At 30.4% G+C, this 22,099-nt stretch overlaps 1 protein-coding gene across 2 annotated transcripts in view; it reads right to left on the bottom strand.

The window, feature by feature from the left end:
• Positions 1-9,856: 9,856 nt before the first annotated feature.
• Positions 9,857-22,099, bottom strand: part of LOC129957216 (WD repeat and FYVE domain-containing protein 2-like) — a 34,945-nt gene continuing 22,702 nt past the window's right edge. For both annotated transcript variants that reach the window (XM_056069438.1, XM_056069439.1), the window contains exons 8-13: positions 18,748-18,874; positions 18,210-18,315; positions 15,637-15,738; positions 15,076-15,206; positions 13,406-13,514; positions 9,857-12,207 (exon numbers count right to left, since the gene is read on the bottom strand). In XM_056069438.1, the coding sequence (XP_055925413.1) occupies positions 12,160-12,207; positions 13,406-13,514; positions 15,076-15,206; positions 15,637-15,738; positions 18,210-18,315; positions 18,748-18,874 (623 nt within the window). In that variant the 3' untranslated portion in view covers positions 9,857-12,159. The remainder of the gene's footprint in view (positions 12,208-13,405; positions 13,515-15,075; positions 15,207-15,636; positions 15,739-18,209; positions 18,316-18,747; positions 18,875-22,099) is intronic.

The following is a 22,099-nucleotide window of genomic DNA, read 5'->3' as shown; positions in this document are numbered from 1 at the left end:
CAGTTACCTCACAATATAATGTACGTCATTAGATGGGGTTATAGTTACATACAATATATTAATTAAAACAAATATAATACTTTTGTTTTTATTTTTAAATAATTTCAATTGAATCACAAAAGTTCTACGGAATTTATTCATAATTCACTTGATTTTGTACGCCATACTAATGATCCATCGCCATAATTACGACTTGAGTTGCAATTTTTTAGGTATGTTGGCTGGGAAGCTTTACGATGGGCACGTATTAATCAATGGCAACATTGAAGCCAGCTTATATTCGAGAAGGGCTCAGAAAGATTTTATTTTGTTTGATACAGTTTTTCTTCCCATTCGTGATAGTTCTTAGTTTGTAATTTTCATTAGTAAATCTGTTAAAATGGCATTCACTATCGGTTACTGGTTATGGATCTCATCTTCTAAAAACGCCTTTACTTTCCTGTGAGTCTCGCCTCCCATCTTTTGAAGAAGAGACCAATTTCTGATGAATGCTTGCTATGCAGGAGAGTTCTTCCATCTGATAGGAAAGGAGCTTGCTGCACGTCCATTGCTCATCTCTAAGATAAGTCTGCGGGAAGGGGATTGTCTTCACCGTCGAAATTGTCCTAATTAAATGGCCAAATTCCAATCAACAGGAATTCTGCCTTCATACCCTTCGCCGTTATAACATTTGGTAGAGCCTGTTTCATTGTAGAAGAAATGCTTTTCATAGGCATAGTCTTTTCAAAATTTTGGGATGTTTCTCAACTATGAATCACTGACACTATTGATAAGTTTTTATGAAAAGCCCAGACAAACATTGCCTAATGGTTACCATTTGAGTTATATTAGCCGCCTTTGGGATCAAATTTTTTCGTCCAGATTAAAGCACACAATCTCGAGTATCCGGCTTCCGTACAATCCGGTGTAGTTTTTTTCTTATCGTAATGAAATCAGAAAGACAAGACGTTGAATTGACAACATTGCCAAAGATATTGAAAGAAAGCTAAAATGCAAAAGCAGTTATCTATTAAGCACTTTTTCAAAACCTAAAAACTGTAAGTTTTGATTCTTATATTAGGGTTCCCTTTTCCTACCAGTGTAATCATTTATCAGTGAAAAATAAATTAAGTTTGAGCTCATTTTCTTAAGAACCAAGTCTACGATTTACGTTAATGTTTTGTTAGTGTTTACTGCATTTAAATTAGGCATTTCAGAATGTGTGTTAAATAACAGTTTATATCTTTGAACTTACTTTTTCACTAATAAATTCTTGAAACGGTCAGTGCAGTATATAAATTACCAGTACAAAGCCTTCTATTTTAATTCGACACGTTACCGGCAACTGCTTCAATGATTCTGCTTCTAAGGGCCGCGGTGGCTTGGTGGTAAGGTCTCGGCTTCGAAACCGGAGGGTTTCAGGTTCGGGGCCCGATTCTACCGAAGAACCGTCGTGTAAGGGGGTCTGTTGCACGTTAAATCTGTTCTGACCAAACGTCATCCCGCCGGTGTGGTGTGGAGAGGAGGGTGCCAGCTCAGGTGTCGCCCTCGTCATCTGACCGCGGTTCAAAATGACGAGGTCCGTCCCAAAATAGCCCAAGTGTTGCTTCAAACGGGACGTTAATATAACTAAACTAAAGCTTCTATGATTCACCGGACCGCTGCCGTGTTCACATTCTACGTGGCTTACGATAAATGGAGGGTTTATTACTCAATATGAAGTGAGAAAATAGTTTTTATATCAGCGATTTTTGGTATAAAAAACTGCGTCCTCTGGTATTGGCGGGCAAAGAAATGAATTCATATAATTCCGGATCACCCGTGCACCACATTAGGTCGGATACTCGGGAGTGTACCGTATTGAGTTTTTATGTTGCAAAATATTATTATGGAATGGATATTGTTAGAAAATTGTCAATGAGTTATTTGATAAGACGGAAAAGCACAATGAATGAATCAAAACACGTTATAATGCTTGCTTATTAATAAAAGTATTTGCGACGAAATAAAAATCTTATTTTGAAATTAATAACCAAAGAAAGTATTTTTTTTAATCTTAATTTTAATATTTGCAAAGCATACTATTGAATGTTTTGATGCATGACTTTGAATTTCGTCATAAACATTTAAAATTGTTTATACATTAAAAGATTTATTTAAAAACAAAAGCAGCACGGTACAGAAATGAAATTTATGCCATTAAAAAGGCAATTTTTGAGTTAGCACAGAAACTCTTTTTAAGTGATCACAATTTGGAAAAGTATGGCTATTGATTTTTATAAAAACTACTCATATGTCAATGGTTAAGGCGCTCGATTAAATTTTGACTATTTTTTTTTAATTTCTTTTTTTGGCTTTTTCCTTCTGAGTCCTATCATAAGAATTTGTAATGATATTTTGAAGCTTCATTCATTAACAAAGCAATGAAAGTGAAAATGTGAAAACTTAAATGAAACAGTCTGAAGCGTTCATACGGTAGTTTGTTTGCATCTGACTGTTCCCATTCCATAATTTATAATAAGAGTCATTTTTCCACATGTAGTTAGTGTTTTAAATATAGATGTGGGGGTAGGAAATACAAAGGAATCTCTCCGTATTTTTTGGCAAAGACCAGTGTTTGTTTAGTTGACGCGACTCTGAAAATTGTCCTTATTTTCAAATTTAAAAAATAAAAATCTGTAGAAAAGAAGTTCAAGAATTATATTCCATTTCCTACACTATTCTATGAAACAGAAACGCTAAATAGGGTGTCACAGAATGCTGATGGCGGGAGTGAGGTAGAGACTCGTTCTTGCGAACTTGTTACATTGGAGGAACTGCTGCCTCCCTCCTTCATCCCTATAACTGTAATACGATCAAAAGATGCATGCTTTTATAATGACACCCGAAAAAAGAAAGATGATATGAATCTACATGCATGAATAAGCCGAGGGGCACATACTCCCGGTGAATGTTGTGGCAGAATTTTTTTTGTTACTTTTTCATATATGAAGTGAGGCAGCGGTGATGAGGGTTTCAGGTTCGAGACCAGATTCCACCAAAGAGCCGTTGTGTAAGCGAGTCTGGTACACGTTAAATCCGTCGGCCAAATGTTCTCTCAGGTGTGATGTGAAAGCATGGTGAGGGGAAGGGGGGGGGGAGTGTCAGCTCAGGTGTCGTCCTCATCATCTGACCGTGGTTTAAAATGACGAGGTCCGTCCTAAAATAGCCCTTATATTTATTAATGCATAACAAAAATTTATTATCATATTTATTAATGTTGATTATATATCATGATTAATGTTTTTTTTCCCGCAAAAGTTCCTTCTTCATCCTTAAGACCTCTATCTGAAAGAATGCGTGCTATTCGCTACCGAAGAATTCAATGTGCCGAGGTTAAAATGAATCAGTGGCGATGCGGTTCTAAAACGTGAATCGCAGAACACCTCTTCCAACTCATCTAAAGTGAAGGAAATTCAATTACAAAACTCCATCTTTAAACTAAAAGAAATGAAAGATGTGAAAGAATGACAAGTGACGTAATAGTGATTTAACATAGAATAGAACACGACAAATGCTCAGGGTAAGGACCCTTAGAGAGTTATCAAGAATAGTAAAACTATTTCATTTCATGAGACACTCAATCACTCTTCATAATATTGTCAGTTGATTTTAAAGGGTTAAGTTTATTAAAGTCCTGTTTTCAAGCAACACTAGGACTATTTTGGGAGTTACTTCGTAATTTTGAACTGCGGTCAGATGACAAGGACGATATCTGAGATGCCCCCCTCCTTCTCCATGCTTCCGCATCACACCAGAGAGAGTATTTGGCACCGACGGATTTAAAATGTACCAGCCTCGCTTACAGAACGGCTCTTTGATGGAATCTAGTCTCAACCTTCCGGGTCCAAAACCGTCACCTTACCAGGAGGCCACCACAAACTGTTGATTTTAAAGATCATTATTATACAGTTCTATAGTATAAAACAATAGCATGATCTACGGGCCCATGCAATAGTAATAAGCAGAGTCTGGGCCACATTTCTTCTGTCCTACGAACTGATAATCAAAAGAGCTGAAAACAGATTTTTTTCGATGACGATCTCAACTTGCGACAAAGAATTTAAACAACTAGGCCTCATACGACAGAAAAAGGTACTAATATTACGAAAGGCCTCTCTTGGTGAAAGAGGGACAACAGATTTATTAAACTACCAGCAAGAAAGCAAAAGCTTTAATAATTCTTCAAACAAATAAAAAAACGCGAAAACAACCGGATCGCACTTGAGTCGCCAGTTCGGCGCTTCTCTCTCTCTCCTTTCTAATCGCTCTTACTGATTCAAAATTTTAACACATTTAATCTGTTCAGAAAGAGGCTTTAAACCCTACAGCTCCTAATTGCTATGATAGTATCAAAATAATGTTTTAAAGGCACAACTGAGTTCCGAGAAGTGTCGATATTTTTATCTAACAAAACCACTCTAAAACATTGCTCTTTATTCGGCAGATTTATTTCGGTCCCGCCCTCGGCAAAGAAGCACAAGACTGCATGGAAGAACTTATCTTTAATTATTATAAAACATGTAACAGTGCACTGTACAAAAAATAGTACATATCATGTTAAGGCTCTAAAGGAAACAGAAAACATTAGGTGTGATTGTTGCATCCATTATAAAACAAGCATACAATTTATAAGCTACTTTTTTTTTCAGACACAATGCACACTAGAAAGCTCCTATGTACAAACGACACAAAAGCATTCAACTAGATACACAACATTCATGTCCGTGCCGAAACAAAAAGAACCCCGGGAGAGATGAAGAAAAGGGGATTTGGATATTTTATTCCTTGCCTTCAAAGGATTTCTTAGACTTCGTTTTTTCTCCCTTGTAACGTGAAGCTTTCCTCACATCCTGGTGGTCGTTATACATCGTTACCACGATTCTGAAAAAAGTTTACTTTCCCGAGTGTCCTGTAGAATTTGGGAACCCTCGCACGAAAATTTAAAATAAATCAAGCAATGGCGAGCGCACAAGTCAATGTAAATGACTAAAGTAACTTTACGATCTCATTCAAACAAAAAATCATTATCTGGCAGATTTCGCAATTCTTTGTCGGAAAAAAACCGATAAAAAAACCAGTATTAAACAGTAATTTGTATTTTGAGTAATACATTTTTTTTAATACTTTTAGAAGGTTTGCTTTTTTATCACTCATTCTAAAATTTGTGTTTTAATAGTATCGAAAGAGCATCGAAATGCAGCTTTGGATTGAAATATATACTTGTCCAATAGAAAGGTTAACTTTTATTAAAAGCATGCCTTACTACAATAAGACAATTGCAAAATATGCTAACAGTAGCACTCGGAGTTTACTGTTGAAAGCATTATTATTCTGACCCTCAGTTTGTTCACCAAGATCAGCTGAAACTACTCCATTAATTCCACTTCACGGATCCTTGGTGCAATTTCAGATTCTGAAGAGACTGCTAAAGTTTAATCAAAAGCGATGAAGATTGAGTTTGAAAAAGCAAAGATGCAAAACGGCAAAGTGTTCAGATGACCCGGGTGTAATAGAAACACAATGTTTGTGCTTTTATGCAATTCTGATAGACGGGCAAAAATATAAAACCCTATCGGGAATGGCATTCACCATCACTCAGTCATTGACGACAACTTAAAGCGAAGAGACCGTATTAAAACCTGATAGCCATTTCATTCGCACTCTGCAACTGTAGAGTCGAATAGAGTAATGGGGTCGAATAACATTTGATGAAGTTAAATTTCATAGTATTTGTACGCAAAGATAAGCGAGCGCACATAAGATAAGAAACCAGTGCGTTTGGAGTAGTCATCGCTTAGCTTATAAAGAATTTTTTTTTCAAGTAGGCCGGCAGCAGACATCATTTTGAAATCATAGAATCATTATCAATAAGTTCTAGCAACCATAGTTCAGACACAGATTTCTAAATCCATTAAAAAATTTTTTAGCTGTCATATTACCGCAGAAGGTAATTACTAGTGGATTGCGTAAGGAACTTGAGACCAATGACGTTGGTCCCTTTTCTTCGATGAAAAGGCAATACATTAACAGATAACAAACGAAGCATGTTTGAAAACTTTTTTTTGCGCCAAAGCTTTCGGAACAAGGAATCAATGAGACATGCTGTCATTTTACCTAGTTTATATGAGTACTATATGAATTTAATTCGACTCATCGAGTCAATTTACCGCTCTGTCAAGAAACCTTTCATCTTTGGCCGATTTTGGAACGAACCTCGCAAGTCTGAATCCATGGTCGTATGACATCTGAGCTGGGAGAACACCTGGCTCCAAAGGGTTTGCTAACAAAGTGATTCTTCAGAAGAATTGAGTTTCGATCATGAAACATTCAACTTTCAGAACTTACCATCAGGTCACTGGTCTGGGAAGATGTAAGGAAGAGGATCTCTGGAGGTACCATGAAGAGATATTTTGGTATTTATTAAATCAGAAGTTTTCTCCTGAGGTAGGGAGCGAACAAAAATAAAGACAATAAATTCCGGGTGCAATTTACCTTCGCTATGTCACTACGTATACTTTTACATGTTAAATTTCTATATCTTTAGAGGAATTTGAACACACATGTGCGAGAAGTTTCGCGTACTGTGGAAAAATTGAAACGAAATCATTGGCAAATGCCAAATAAGACTATTGCCCTAAACAAATGGCATTAAGGAAATGTTTAGAAGATAGTAAACAATATTCTCCAAATACATATTTGCAAAAATCTAAAAGAAGTTTCAATGAACCATACAGAAAAACCACATGCATTAAAAAAATTTTTTTAAGTAATAAAGACCATCATTTAATTCCTTTTGGGAATAAATTGATTTTACATATTTTCACTAGAGTGCAGAAATATGTAATAAGACCTTCACTAGATCTAGTAAATTTGCCATAACCGATTTGTTCAATTTGTCGCTAATTACAATTTCTTCGAGGCTAATTTTCTTTAGTTAAATTCAAACAAAAGCGTTTTGAAACCACATAAGGGCTTTAGGGGATAGATTTTACCGTTTTGAACAGTTGTCATATAACGAGAACGTTGCTTGTGCTCCCCCCCCCCTCCAAATTTACACCCTACACCCGCAACAGAACGTTTACAGATTTAAAATGCATCAACTAGGGTTGATTTTGGAGCAATTCAGCCCTGAAGCCAACACCAGAACAACAAGGTTCTTCCATTTTTCAAGTCATCTCTCCGGAGGGCAACAGAAAAAAAAACTTTTGAAGAAACCAACAGTTTATGCTATGTGCACACAAAAATTCCATTATTCTCGAGTGTTAACCCTTTCTTGGACATTTGGCATAGGCAAAGTAACATGTCTGTCTACGCATTTAAAAAAAAATTGAGTTTGAGAGAATTTGATGAAACCTGGATGATAATATGACATAAAAACTATTAACCATTCTTTTAAGAAATGAATGATTAATAATTTTGTGAATAGTCACGAGTAAATGAATTTTTTTTAAATATGAAGTATTTAACTGCTTATTTTTTTTCCAGTCTTCATTTTTTTTAAATAATGATTTTTGCCAGAAAGGGTTAAAAGCTCGTGAGCTGCATTAAAAGAGTTTAGCTATTAATCTTGTCATCCATATTTCCATATTTGGTTTCTAAGCAATTCATCTTTATTTACTTTGAGTTTCCTTTTTTAAGATATCACTGGAACATTCACAAGAGCATTACTTTTTTTTTCACTTTGTAGATGAAGTGGGAGTGAAGTATAAATACATTATTATACCAAACATCTAATGAGTGACGGCTTGTCAACCAGCGCCACCATAAAAGATGTTTAAAATCAATGATTCTTTTTCAGATTTACTATTTCTGAAACTTCTCGGTGGGTGGCACCACAATGAGAGACCAAAACTTAGTTTAATTAATGATCAAATGGTAATTTAAATTTCAAAAATATTAATATATTGCATAGTCATTGAGACTGCTACATAGCACAGAATTTCAATCTCCTGGAGCAAAAGAAGTGAAAAGAAAAAAAAAAAATTGTTGCAAAATTCCAACTTTACAAACAAGAAAGAAGACAAATAAGTATTTAAAACAATTAAGATTATTAAATAACTCATAGGACAGTTCCAACAGACGAGCCACCACTGCACAGAGATAAGATATTTATCAAATGGATGAATGCAAACAATCGTGCACAAAAATCAAAGCATTAAGAATCAAAGTGGACCAATTCACATTTTTCTATAAACACAGTCAAGCATCCTATTTTATAAACATTGAAAACGAACCATTTCACAGGAGTTCTCTCAACTACAGGACAGTTAAAATTCTTTAGTTTGTCTCTAGATTCAAAAAGAGAAATGCTTTCCTTGATTAAGGAAGTCTTGCCGGCAAGTCCACTTTGTTTCTTGATGCTTCCATTAAGACATTTTAAGATGTCCATTAAAATATAAAAGGATGATTTTCCAAAACTGGCAGTATTATGAAGTGTGCCATTTCAATTTCTGTATTTCAAAGACTGTCCATGAGCCATTTTACAAACCATTTAGAATAACACCTTATTTAAGTACTGATAATATTTTTATTCATAAACTGAAAGTCATTTCTGAAATCAATACAAAATTTTAAAACAAAAGTCTATAGTTTTGGAATAAAGTTCAAGCAAAACTAATATCATACCAAATACATCATAATAATGACATGAAAAAAAAATGATTTACAATGATAGTTTTGTCCCATCTCACTAAGGCTCATTCGCTTGAAACAAACTGATGATCAATATCAATCCCAATAGTTTGCATTTTTGTATTTTATGGATAAATTCTCTCGGCAATGAAATTGGAATGGAGCAAGGGAATGATTTTTAGAATAAATTATCATTATGTACAATTCATGACATTCACATACTGCCAGATTTGCAAATTCTTCTTTCAAATAGTTTTTTTAAATCCATTTTCAATCATACAGATGGATTGGAATAATCCTGAGAATTTCACATACTCGGTAAAAACAGCACACAAAAAAATAAATTGCATTTCTATCTATTAATATTCAAAAATATATTAATACTGAATGAATCATTCTGAATGAAACAGCAAAAGATATATAATTGCTAAGAATTTCATGGAAAAGTTCTTTTTTATTTAAATATTTGAAAATATTTTTTTAAGAAAAGATATTTATTTGATGCTTTGTATTCAACATTGTTTTATATCAAAATGCTTTCAATAACTTTTTCAAAGCTTGATAGTAGTATGGAAAATGTAATTTCTATATAACAAGGAATTGTATGAAAAATTTTATTCATCCTAGGCAAGAACGAAACTACACACCTTCATCAGCACTAGTTTCAAAATAAATGCAGCGTATATCAGAAGTCTCCATTCGAAATCAATGTGTTATTCCATAGCAACTGAGTACTGGTAAATGATCTTCAAATCTTTTCTTTCACTGTGCAAGAAAGTGTAAATGAATCCTTGGAAAAGAACTCAAATGTGATGACTGTTTTCATCTAGATCACTTGCTATCTGGAATGCAGTCAACACAAACATACTCCAATCAATATGGAAGAAATCAGATTTAAAGGATGAATACCATGCAGCTACAACAATCAAATCAATACTTATAAATGATCATTTCAAAACATGCATATATCCTACACATTTTGCAAGTTGACTTTTGTTCATTAAATGAAAAAATAAGAATTTTGAAATTGAATGAAGACTTTTGACATAGTATGCATTAAAAAAAAAAGATTTTATAATTTCCAATGTTAATGCTTAAATAAAGTCATTTTAACAAAAACAAGTGAAAGTCAAATGAAAAAAAAAAAATATATATATATTCTATGATCTAAAAACAAAATCACAGACAAGTAATGAAAAATACATTTATTTAACAACCTGTTTTACGCAAAAAAGTAACATATTAAAGCAATTAAATTATGATAAATACTTTTTTTAAAATTATTTATCCTCTTTTATAAAAGCTATTTCAAAACTAAACAAAATATTAGTGTATATGAATTGGAAAAATTGGAATCAACATTTCTTTCATACATTTGTAAACACATATATTTTCTTAATATCTGCATAGGACTCACATAAATAGAAAACCTCAAAAATGTTAATAATCAGAAAAAAAATTTGATACTGAACTATAATTATTGGATTTCTGCTGGTCAGTATTCATCCACTGAACTTTTTCACTACTACAATACACGAATTAAATAATATTTGGCACATTTAACAATAAAAAAAAGGGAGGAATCGGGATATTGAGATTCAAACTATAAATGAAAAAGAATTTGGAAATTAGATTAAAGTGTGATGATCACTAGAACCAAACAAAAATACATAAATATTTTTATATACTGAAACACAAATTCAAATGCTTACATTTTAAACAGCTTATCTGCATCAATTGAAAGATAACTGAAAGCTTATCAAAGTGAATAATTTTCGTTTAAAATTTTTGCTTTCAAAAATGAACAAAAGCTTCTGTTTTATAAATCAATACAGCAATTAAAAGATTTGAATATGAGTTTATCAAGAAAAGACTCATTTGATTTCAACAAACTGAATGATTTACTCATTTAACAGCAGAGAATCGCTGAAAATTGACTTGATATGTACATTTTAGTTCAAGTGATCATAAAATCACACCACGGTAGGAACGCAAATATCACAAGAAGACTTCAATAAAATACTACAGCCAGATTTGACTTCAATCTAGCTTAGATCAACTTAGTGCACTCAGTCTATGCCAATTGACTTAATGAATGACTCTGTTCTAAATTTTAAGATTATAACTGCTGAGTTTAAAGTCTGAATCTCTTAAATTCATCAAGGGAAAAGAAACAAATTGTCTGCAAATAACTTACAATTTTCACATCTTACTTTATCAAAAGATATTAGTTTAAGAACTAAGCTAAAAAATTATTGATTTGAAAGCATTTTTAATAAAATTCTTGGTTTTAAAAGCTATAAAAAGCCAGAAAGAAAAAAGCTCTACATAATCTAGAATTTTAAATGAAAATACTGAATGACAAAAATCTTATCATTTAAGTTCTCTTTTCAACTGTTGATATTCTAGAATTCTTATAAATATCTCAAAAAAAATAAATACTAAAATTTTTGCCGAATAAAGTTTTAATTCATATAACATATTTTCAATGAAGTATTTAAAACACTAGCACTTAAGAAATGTTCAATTTTAATTTATAACAAAGAAAAAGGGGAAAACTCATAATACAGAAATTCCAATTCAATGCACACACACACACACAAAAAAAAAAAAAAAAAAAAAAAAAAAAAGGCTTAAACATTTTTCTTCAAAACATATCCTTAATTTCCTAAAAGTGCAATTTTTTTTTCAAGTTTAAATTGTCATAGTTATAAAATCAAATATTTTTAGATTTAAAAATTAATTGAATGAATTATATATTTTTTAATTTTATTATTTACAAGTTGTTTAAATCAAATATGCATTTTTAATCACATAAACTATTTTATTTGAAATTTGCGAATAACATTAACATGCAGTATGATTAGCAAACTATACTGCAATTAATTAGTAACAGGATACTTGCTAACAGCAGAAACTGTTCCCTCTAGGAACGCAGACATGATCTAAGCAGTGAAATCAAGTTTGGCTGCAAAAATCAATACCAAAAGCAATAAGGGATTAATGAATATAAAAACTGAATATTAAATGCCCTCCCCATCTCTTTTTAAATGAATGCTAAGTACCTCCAAACCTTAGACACTAAAATTTCATCAGCACATCCATACAGAATTAGACTGAAATTGACAGTTAAAATATTCAATAAATCCAACAATATATGATATGATGCAGAAATCATCGAAGCAATTTACAGTTCATGACTTAAACAGAATCGCTTTTTAACAGCCATAATAATAAATTGATCTAAGAAAAAAAGATTGATCCAAAATAACACTTATAAACAGATATCTCTAGTAAAGGTTGGAATGATATTGAGTAGACACTTAACAAGAAAACAATACACAACACATATTTGTCCAAAGCACAGCCAACAACACAATTTTCCTTTAAAGCCAGTGTTACATCTGTGACCCGGTCTGTTTTAACCACTCGCTACTGCTTCAGACAGGGGTGTTCTTCACTTTCCCACAAGGCATGAATACTTCAAATGAAAGGGTTTGAAGAATGTCATGCTTGCTCTGGAAGAGGTTGCAATAGACTACTAACATCCCATAGCTGAAAAATTGAAATACCACATTTGTAATAGGACTTTTACATCTCTATATAGAAACGTTTCAGTTATCAATAGTAATTCACTTATTTCTTTCATTCAATGACAAAATCCTATAATAAAGCAAATCACAAATTTCATGAAGCAAGTATTTAATTTACTAACAATTTTTCAGTTCTAAAAGTAGTCATGACTGAAAAGTCTTCCTCCAATTCAAGTAAATATTTTTTAAGCACAATTGTTGCGTAAAGAAAGTAAAATAAAAATTTAAAAACTTTTCCCTGTTCCCTATATAAAGACCAAGGATCAAAATCTTGAACAAAAATCTATGCACTATTATGTATTTATAAAAATACATAGCTATTTAATTTGTGGTTAGCCATCCAACTTTGGAGTTCAGTAAATTGACCTTAAACAGAAAAAGCTCATATTTTAAAATAGAGGAAAAAGTTGCTATTGAAAGACAGTAAATATATCTGGTGGTGAATTAGATAATTATTATTGACCAGGTTCAGTATCAGATGTATTGGAATCCAATATGTCATATAAAAAGAATTCAGATGATAATAATAATAAATCTTTCGCAATAGCTCAAAATTACATTTTGTGATACTTCATTGTGACAGTATTTTTCTACAAACTGTATCGCTGCTTTTCTGCCAATATATCACATCAATATGTTTCTATAGCAATAATAAGAAATCACTTAAAATTTTGTCCACAAGTAAGAGGTTTAGACATTCCATAATATAGCACTGATGATTAACTAACTGTTATACTTAAAAACTGAACCAGTACTCAATGCATTAAGATGAAGTTCTACTGAAATGACACTCCAGGCATCCACAGACAGACCAAATAATTTCAAATTACGATTAGATGATGAGAAGGGGATTCTGGCACAATTCATGTGAAACTGATATATCATTTAGAAGTAGCACTTGCAAAGAAATCATGAATTGAAATATGTAAAACAGAATTCAGTCATTAATGTTTTGACAGCAGATTCAATGAATGTTGATTTAAAGAAAAAGAAATATATTTAAAATTTTCCACCTTTTAAGAGAAGACATTTCAAAAATATTGCAAAAAATATAATCTTAATTCTATAGAGATATTTTATATTTATATAGTTTAATATTAAAATATCATCACTATACAAGTTTTTAATAAAATTTCAGTTACATGCAGGGCTGTAAATACCTTTATGATTTTGTCAGCGCCAACTGTCAGTAAATGTGAACGAGTTTCGTCCAGATCCATATGAATAATGCTATGACGACCATCATGAAAAGAAGCTAAAGATACTCGGCTAAAAAGAAGACATTACAATCGATTCTTAAAAAGGCTCACAAGGAAAACAAATACAATAATAATTGTATTTATTCTGAATCAATACAACAAATTACTCATTTTGATAGCAGACCCAGCTTTCATGAATTAAGAAAAAACAAATTTTGGAAGAACTTATCCCCAATATAAAGAATTTAAAATTTGTCTTAAATAATTTCACATGTTGATATTACAAAAGGTTTATTAATTTTTTTTTTCAATTTAAAAATATAACAGCGCATGTTATTCAGATTTTCAGGAATAAGATTCATTAAAAGAATGTCAAATAAAATAGTCACAAATAAATAAAAATTAATATTTTTTAAACTCAAACATTAATTATAACAGGGTTGTCACTCAAATCAGGCAAAAAAAAAATTCCCTGAGTTTTTCCTGTACACATGTTCAAGATATGAGAAAATGCATAAATAGCACTCTTACTGGTTATAATAGAATATGGTTTTAAGGAATGGGAAAGCAATGAAATGAAGCAACAATTTAATATCATTCTAAATAATAGCACATAAAAAGATGGATATTTACATACAGAAGAAAAAAAAAAAACCCAATTTATTATCTAGAATTTAGCTAGATAAAATTTATATATTATGGTGGATATATTACCTCTCATGCTCTTTAATTTAAGTCGCACAAAATTAAGGACTCAAGTGAAATAAAACACAAAACATTTTTGATATTATTATACAAATTATTTAATGATTATCTAACAAAAAACATTACAAAGTGATTACATTTTTTTATTTATTCATTTTTGTCAATTGTTGTATTTGACAATCAATTTCTGCAGATTTTTCAGCCATTAATTTCATGGAGCTAACAGACCTAACCCATAACAAGTAAAGCATAACATTTCTGTATGACCCAAGATAAATTTTTTGTCTATTTTCAGTGAACGTATGTGAAAATATTTCTGCCATATCATAGAATGAATTGAAGGACAAATGTGATGCACTAAGTTTTAATGCTCATAAAAATTCAGCTTTAAGTTATTGTTCTTGAACCAAAAAGTTCGAAATCGGCTTGTTTTCAGACATTAAATCTGATGTTTTTGGATTGCCATTCCATTTAAATAATAAGTCCAGCAATGATGATAACTCTTTTGAATTGGCACATAGACTTGTTATGTTTTCCTCTTTCAGCATTACTAGTAAATCCCCATTTTCCCATATTACTTAGGCTAATTATTTACTTACAAAACGAGCAGTAAGCAACAAATTGATTTTGTGGAACTTCATCAACCCATTCAGAAAAATCGCGATTGAATTTTATTCATCCATTTCATATTACATAAGGATTTTGAACAGCTTATTGATTTAAAAATATTCTTTAATCCACTTACAAGTATTTTAAATAAGTACATTTAATTCACTTATATAAGGATTTAATTTCCATTTAGGACTTAATTTAAAGGAAATGCAATGGTGTTTGTTCAAATGTTAGTTTTGTATACAACCAAAACTTACAATCTATTTTAGCACAAATATAATAACACTATAAAAAATTACTTATGACTTTCTTACTCTGCATCTGTTATGACAGTATGGCACTCGTCACAAACTCGGACATCAAATTCATAACCCATAATGGGGATCTTGCTTGTGTTCCCACTACATTTGTCACAAACTGCTTTGCCACATCTTCGGCAATGATGCTGTAACACAAAAGAAAATCATAATCTTTATCTAGCTCAAAGTGCCATTATATTTTTAAAAGAAATTTTAAGCTTTATCAACTAATTTTGAAACATCATTGAATCAATAGTAAAATGTAAAATCAAACTAGTTGTAATACTATAATTTTCCAAATTCTTACATTAATTCATTTATAGAAAAAAAGTAAGTTAATTTATATACTGCACCATAACATATATATAATAAAATCTCCAAGCGCATTATGTACATTTTAAATTATTCTTAATTTGATGTTTATTATAGATGCCATGCGAATAATTATATCTTTAAAAGCTACAACCATCACTTTTTTACATTAATTTAAATAAAAGTTAATTACTTTGCCATTATTCTTTTATATATAATAAAAAGTAAAAGATTAAAATGACAGAGCACAAATAACTTTCTTACCTGACGAATACCTATTGTCTTTTGATCAACCATAGCTTTTATATTCCAGAAAAAAGGCTTTGTACATCGCTGACAGTAATCACTGTCTGCCCATTCGGGCGTCTGTAAAAAATCTGTTTTTTTTAACCAATCAAAACAAATAACATTAGAGAAATGAATTTATATAATAAATTTCTTTCATAAAAATTAATATGATTGATACATAACCCAGGAATGGCATTAAAATTTTATTTAAATTACATTAAAAAAAAACTGCTAAAAGAAATAATGATTTTCATCCACAATTTTTTTTCTTAATATAATATTTATTTGATTTGACAGAGAACTGAAATCTTTCTTGATTATGCTGAGCTAACCATAATATTGACTAATGCCATGGTTTAAAAACTTGTTCAGAACAAGACAAATGGGCCTTATGCTCTGTAAAAAAAAATTAGCCATGTGGAAAATACATTATATATATATATATATATATATATATATATATATATATATATATATATATATATATATATATATATAATGACATCAAATACTTAAAAAAACATTTTAAAAAGATTAAAATGACTTAAAATAGCAGATATGCTAATTAAAATGTGGGTATTCTGTTCAAATGTGAAATGACACAATGTATTGACAGACTGCACAATGAGAAGTTCCCACAACAAATGCCTTGCATGAGTTGAATGTAGCCCATTCATGTATCACACTTTATGATAGGCAGTCTGGGTCAGCTGACTAGATGCCTAATCAAGTGAAATTTATTTGAATTGTTCCTGGTTTTATTGTGTTTACTAGCTTGAGTGAATAAGAGCATATATGCTTGCGCTTAATAATACGCTTTATATCATCGACAATGACAAAAAATTTAAACCAGAAGAGGCAGGTTTTTAATATTATTAACCAGTTCATGTCAGATATATCGACATGAGAGGGAACTGAATAGAGAAGAATGGAAAATCTCTTATCTGTAAGATAATCATGCAATGCAGGTCACTGAGTAATTGATATGATAGAAGAATGTCAAAGATTCTAGAACATTTAATAAGTCAAAATTAAATTGTATAATTATTAGGAGAATGAACAGAAATTTCATACGAATACAAAAAAATTTAAACATTTTGGAAAAATTACTCGGTAAATATAATTGTGACAATTTTTTTTTTTATTGCAACTTTAAAAGCCATTTGTTAGCATTTCTGTCATACATTCCGGATTTCAAACTTTTAGAGAGTTTTTGAATGATTGGTGTGATTTTGATGTGCTTGGCTAGAAACCCTACATTAATCTTGTCTTATACCACAATTACTTATCTGGTAATGATTAAGCCTATTTTTGCACCTGATTGAACTTTTTGTTTGAATGTTTTTCTTGATTTCTTTTATAACTTCTTTCCTCTGACTGAGTGTTCTCTTTGGTGACATGACGAACTATCTCCGGAAAGCTTCTAATAATATTTTGTTGCTCCATTAATTAGTTAAGCGAAATGTTTCATGCAGTACAGTTGTAAAATTATTTAATGAATATAGCAATCTGAAATTCCCATGATGTTTTTGTTTATATTTGACTGTTGACATTCGACAATTAATAATATGCTCCATTTCTGTGCTACATACATTAACGTTATATATAGATATACTTTTATTCATATCTTCTTTTTAACTGAAAATTATACAAAGTGTATATATGTTAAAATAGCCACTTTTGAAAGAAAAATTCTGAGAGCCATTCTTGGTGGGATAGAAATCAATGTTTGGAGAAGATATAACTTTGAGCTATATAAAATGCATAGGGAACCAGATATTATGAAGTTCAGAAAAATAAATCGGATGTACTGGGCAGCTCATATATTTAGAATGGATGATGATTCCATATTAAAAAAAAAAATTCTTTTACATAAACCTCTAAGAAGTAGAAAAAGGGATAGACCCAAAATGAGATGGATGGAGTTAGTAGAGAGACACTTCCTGGCTATCGAAGAAAGAAACTGGTGCACAAGTGTCAAAATTAGAATGCGGTAGAACAGAATTCAGAGGAAGGCATTGGCCCACACTAGCCAAATATGATGATGATGAGTGTATCTATGTGCATATGTAAATTTAATTTTTAATTATTTAAAAATAATTGCATTTATCTGAATAATAATTTTTTTAAATATTAAAAGAGGTACTACATATAAGTTTTATCGTGTAAAAATTGGCCCTCATGTGCTATGAATTCACATTTGTGTGTGTGTGGGAGGGGGGGGGGGGCAACTTACAAAGTATTAAAAAGTTTCAAAGTGAAGGCTGACAGAATATGGCTGCATTTAAAAATGTCACAAGAAATTATATAACTCGTTGAATGTCCATTCCACTATTACAATAAGCTCTAAGAATTATAAGCTATAATACAAATTTTTAGATAGATAATATAAAATATAAAAAAGTTAAATAAAAGAATCTCTGGTAGAGAAAAGGCACTTAATAACTGCACAATTCTACAAGATACAGATAATCAAATAATACTTTTAATCCACAGACCTCAAAAACATTTGGAGATTTAAAGAGGCTATAAAGATTAATCTTCCTTACCTCTAATCTCTTCACATTCATGTTCCAAAACACAATGGTACTGTCTTCAGATCCAGATATTAACTGTCTTGATGCATTTGCAAAACAAAGAGCTGAAACTTTATTACTAAAAAGTATACACATTATTCATTAGGAAAGAAAACTTAAAACATAGAAAAAAAACAATAGCATTAAAAAAATTATTTAAAAATTTTCAATTTTTCATTACTTTTTTTACACTTTTCAAATTTTATTTCATTAAAAGAAGACAAATTATTGAAATAGGAGGCATAATACAATTGTTAATTACTTGCATTCAGCTATTCATTAAAACGTTTTGAAATGAACTGGATCCAAGAAATTTGACAAAGATAAGTTGATTGACAATAAGTTGAAATTTGTCAATAATTCAAAAAATAATTATAATTATGCTAAAATAAGCATAAGAATTGCCCCTTGTAGCTTTTGCTCTTTGCCTCTAGAAGCAGAATACTTTTGGTTTCATCTTAAATATACATTCGCTAATAAACATTTAAAGACAAACAAGTGAAATTCATACTGATGTCCTTGCAGCTCATATGCTGTGCCTTGTTGACCTCCAATATCCCAAACAATTATAGATTGATCAAAGCTACCAGAAAACAAAAGCTTTCTGTCAGGATCCCATTCTAAGCAACGGATACTACCTGCAAAATAAAAGTGAAAATTCAATGATCAGGGCATCTTAATCATAATTCATTTCTAATCTTCAGTCTAAGATGTCATTTGACATGCTGATGCAGTCAGTAACTTTTTCTAAGTCAAACAGGTGCCATAACTAAAAGTTCAAAATTGTGTAGCAATGATTTTGGCATATTTTAAATTACGCTCTTTTCAATTAATTTTGTATAGTTTAATAGTAAACAATTATTATTATATTTTTAACTGAATTTTTAAGAAAATAATGTGTATCAACACATCATTAATTTTTAATTCAATTAAGAATTTAACTTAAAAATAATTTTCTCAATTATTTTTGCTACATTCCTTTTATTAATTTAAAAGGATTTAGATAATTACAATTGAACAATAAGAATTCATTGAAAGTCATATGTTGAAATAAATACTAAGATTATTTTTAAGCTTTAATAAAAATTATCTCTTCAGGTATTTTAAAAGAAAAGATCAACAATTTTCCCCTTAACATTCGAAAGATTACCAAATTGTATTAAGACCACAGATTGCATACAAATAGGATTCCTTTCAAAAGAGTTTGTCTGAAATTTGAAGTAATTCTACTTAAGGCATCATAGCAAATTTATTTCTTCTAGCTGTTTCAACCTTTTAATTATGTTTTCAAACACATTGAAAAAAACATGTAATTACAAAAAACTGAATAGTGTAAAGAGGAACCACAAAGCATGGAGATTCTTTAAAATTGATTTTTAAAAAAGTCACGAATGTTAGCAATAGTTCACCTTTACATATTTTGAATCTGGGAAAGAATTTATGGTATTACAGGTGTATTGTAATGCTTTCAACGTAAATACAATCATTAAGTTAAGAAGTTATATTCATTTAAATTTGTCACTATTTAATCTGATACATTACACATGTGACAATAGAGGCATTTGATATTCTTTAAAAATTGTTCCTTGAGCACTCTAGTATCCTTCCCTTCCTAAAATCAGACATTTTGTTCCATAAATTTAAATAGGATTGTACATGATGACATTTGGGTAATAAGAATTTTATAGGCAACTAATTTCTGACTTTTCAACATCTGCAAGAACTGTTGAAAAATAATTTTGAATGCATACAAATAAAATAAAATTCATGTTCAACTAGCTGGTACCTTATGCATTGCCTCAAAAGAAATAATTTTTGAAATTTGAGATAGCTATCTTGTTTAACTAAGACTGAGAGAAAGAACGATACTCATTTTTGTGTTGAAAATGAATAAATTCAGTGAAATGGAATGATATATATATATATATATATATATATATATATATATATATATATATATATATATATATATGTATATATATATATATATATATATATAAGAAATATAAATAATATTTATTCTATTTTTTTTAAACTTTATTATTCAAGTGCTTTAGTGTAGACAATACTTTTCTTGTTGCTTCGTTTTCAGCAAAAACAAATAAATTTCTTGGAAGTCTGACTCGCGAGCATCCAACATATTTAAATAGCCATGTGAAAAATATAGATTTTCTAGATTCAATCCGCACACTTGAAGTGACTGCCCTTGCATCTTATTGACTATCAATTAAGAATGCAAGTCAAATGGGGATCTGCAGTCATTTGAAATAAAAAGCAGGCCTGGGGGAATTATGGGAATCAGTACATCTTCTTCATTCAACTTTCCATTAAGAATAGTTGCTTTAATTCTTGCATGTGATCAGGATTCCGATTTTGATGTGTGTGATCAGAAAACACGATTTCTTTCGATTCTTGCCACATGTTGATCTTGAGATTCTAAAGCACATGATTTTGCAATTCGTAAATGATCTGCTTATTATGGGAATAAAAGATATGCTCACTCATTTGAGAAGCTTGAATTTACTTATTTCTATGTGCTGCGCTGGTAGATCTATTAAGTGACAAACATTTGGAAAGAATATCTTTTGACTAAGCAATTAACACGATACGTGCTGGTAGAACTGAAATATCTTTTATCGATAAATAGAAAAATTACTGTTTGACTGGAAAATTTCCATTATATATAATTTATCTTGGTCAGCATTGATAATAATAATTCTATTTTCTAAGTCTGAAAAACTCTGAACAATATGAGTGTGGTTTGTCGGGGCCAAAATATTGTGCACGCTGAATGACAGTATATTGTGTAGATGTCTATTCAAGAATGTGAAGGAAAATAAAAATCTAGTGTTTGCACTAAATATTTTTGATTTCATTTCACTCACATTCATGATGATAATTTTATTTTGTTGGATGTATGTGTGATTAACCCTGAATGACATGTGCCATTTACTGTTTGTCTTTTAAAAGAATGTTGAATAATAGAAACGATTTTTTTGTAAATTTTATTGCGTTCAAAATAAATGCTAATATTTGTACTATGCTTATAACCTTTGTGCAAGTGCAAGCAGTAAGTTGGCAAAGTTTCATTGCATTTGGATGAACGATATGGCAATGCATAAACTACAAATCATTTTTATATATTAGATGGATTAATTTATATATTTTTTATTTTTCATTGTCCTTTATTATTTATTTTTAAATTTAACATCACAAAAAAAATCATTCAATTTAAGATAAAAATTAAGAAAAATTGTTAATGAATTTAAATATTGAATATAAAATCAAATAAATGAATAAATTTATATGCTAAAAAACTGGGAGGGGTGTGCTATCATTACACAATTTCTATACCCGAATCATTTTTGGATGTAGTAAACCAATGCAAGAAAATACTTAAAAATTAAAATATTATATTAAAAAAAATCATAAAATAAAAAATTTAAAGTTTAATTAATTAACTATTTCTCATAGCTTCAAGTTCTTTTGTTGTTCCAGATAGATTATTTATATGCTAATTCTAAAGTTATCATTTCAGAATTTTATTTTTAATTACCTTGCATTTACATCTTTTAATAATGAGTCTAAAGTAGAATGGCCAAAAGTGGTTTCTACACCATTAAGCCTCAAACCAAATCCAACAATAAAAAGAGATAGCAATCCATGAAAATTGTTTACTCTTTGGACTAGGGTTAAGAAAAATCTAAGTCTAAAAATCTGAAATCTAAGATGAAAAGGATTTTAAGAGAAAAGGCATAAGACTATTTTTTGCCTTCTTTTCAAGTCAGTGGAAAATGAACAGGTGTGATCCTTTTAGAGTACCTATAAGGCTGTTTGTCTTGAATTTTTCTGTTTAACAACAT

This window comes from Argiope bruennichi, chromosome 11, assembly GCF_947563725.1.
Source record: "Argiope bruennichi chromosome 11, qqArgBrue1.1, whole genome shotgun sequence".
NCBI lineage: Eukaryota > Metazoa > Arthropoda > Arachnida > Araneae > Araneidae > Argiope > Argiope bruennichi.
The sequence above is the reverse complement of the archived record's forward strand: the minus strand, read 5'-3'. Positions and strand labels throughout refer to the sequence as shown.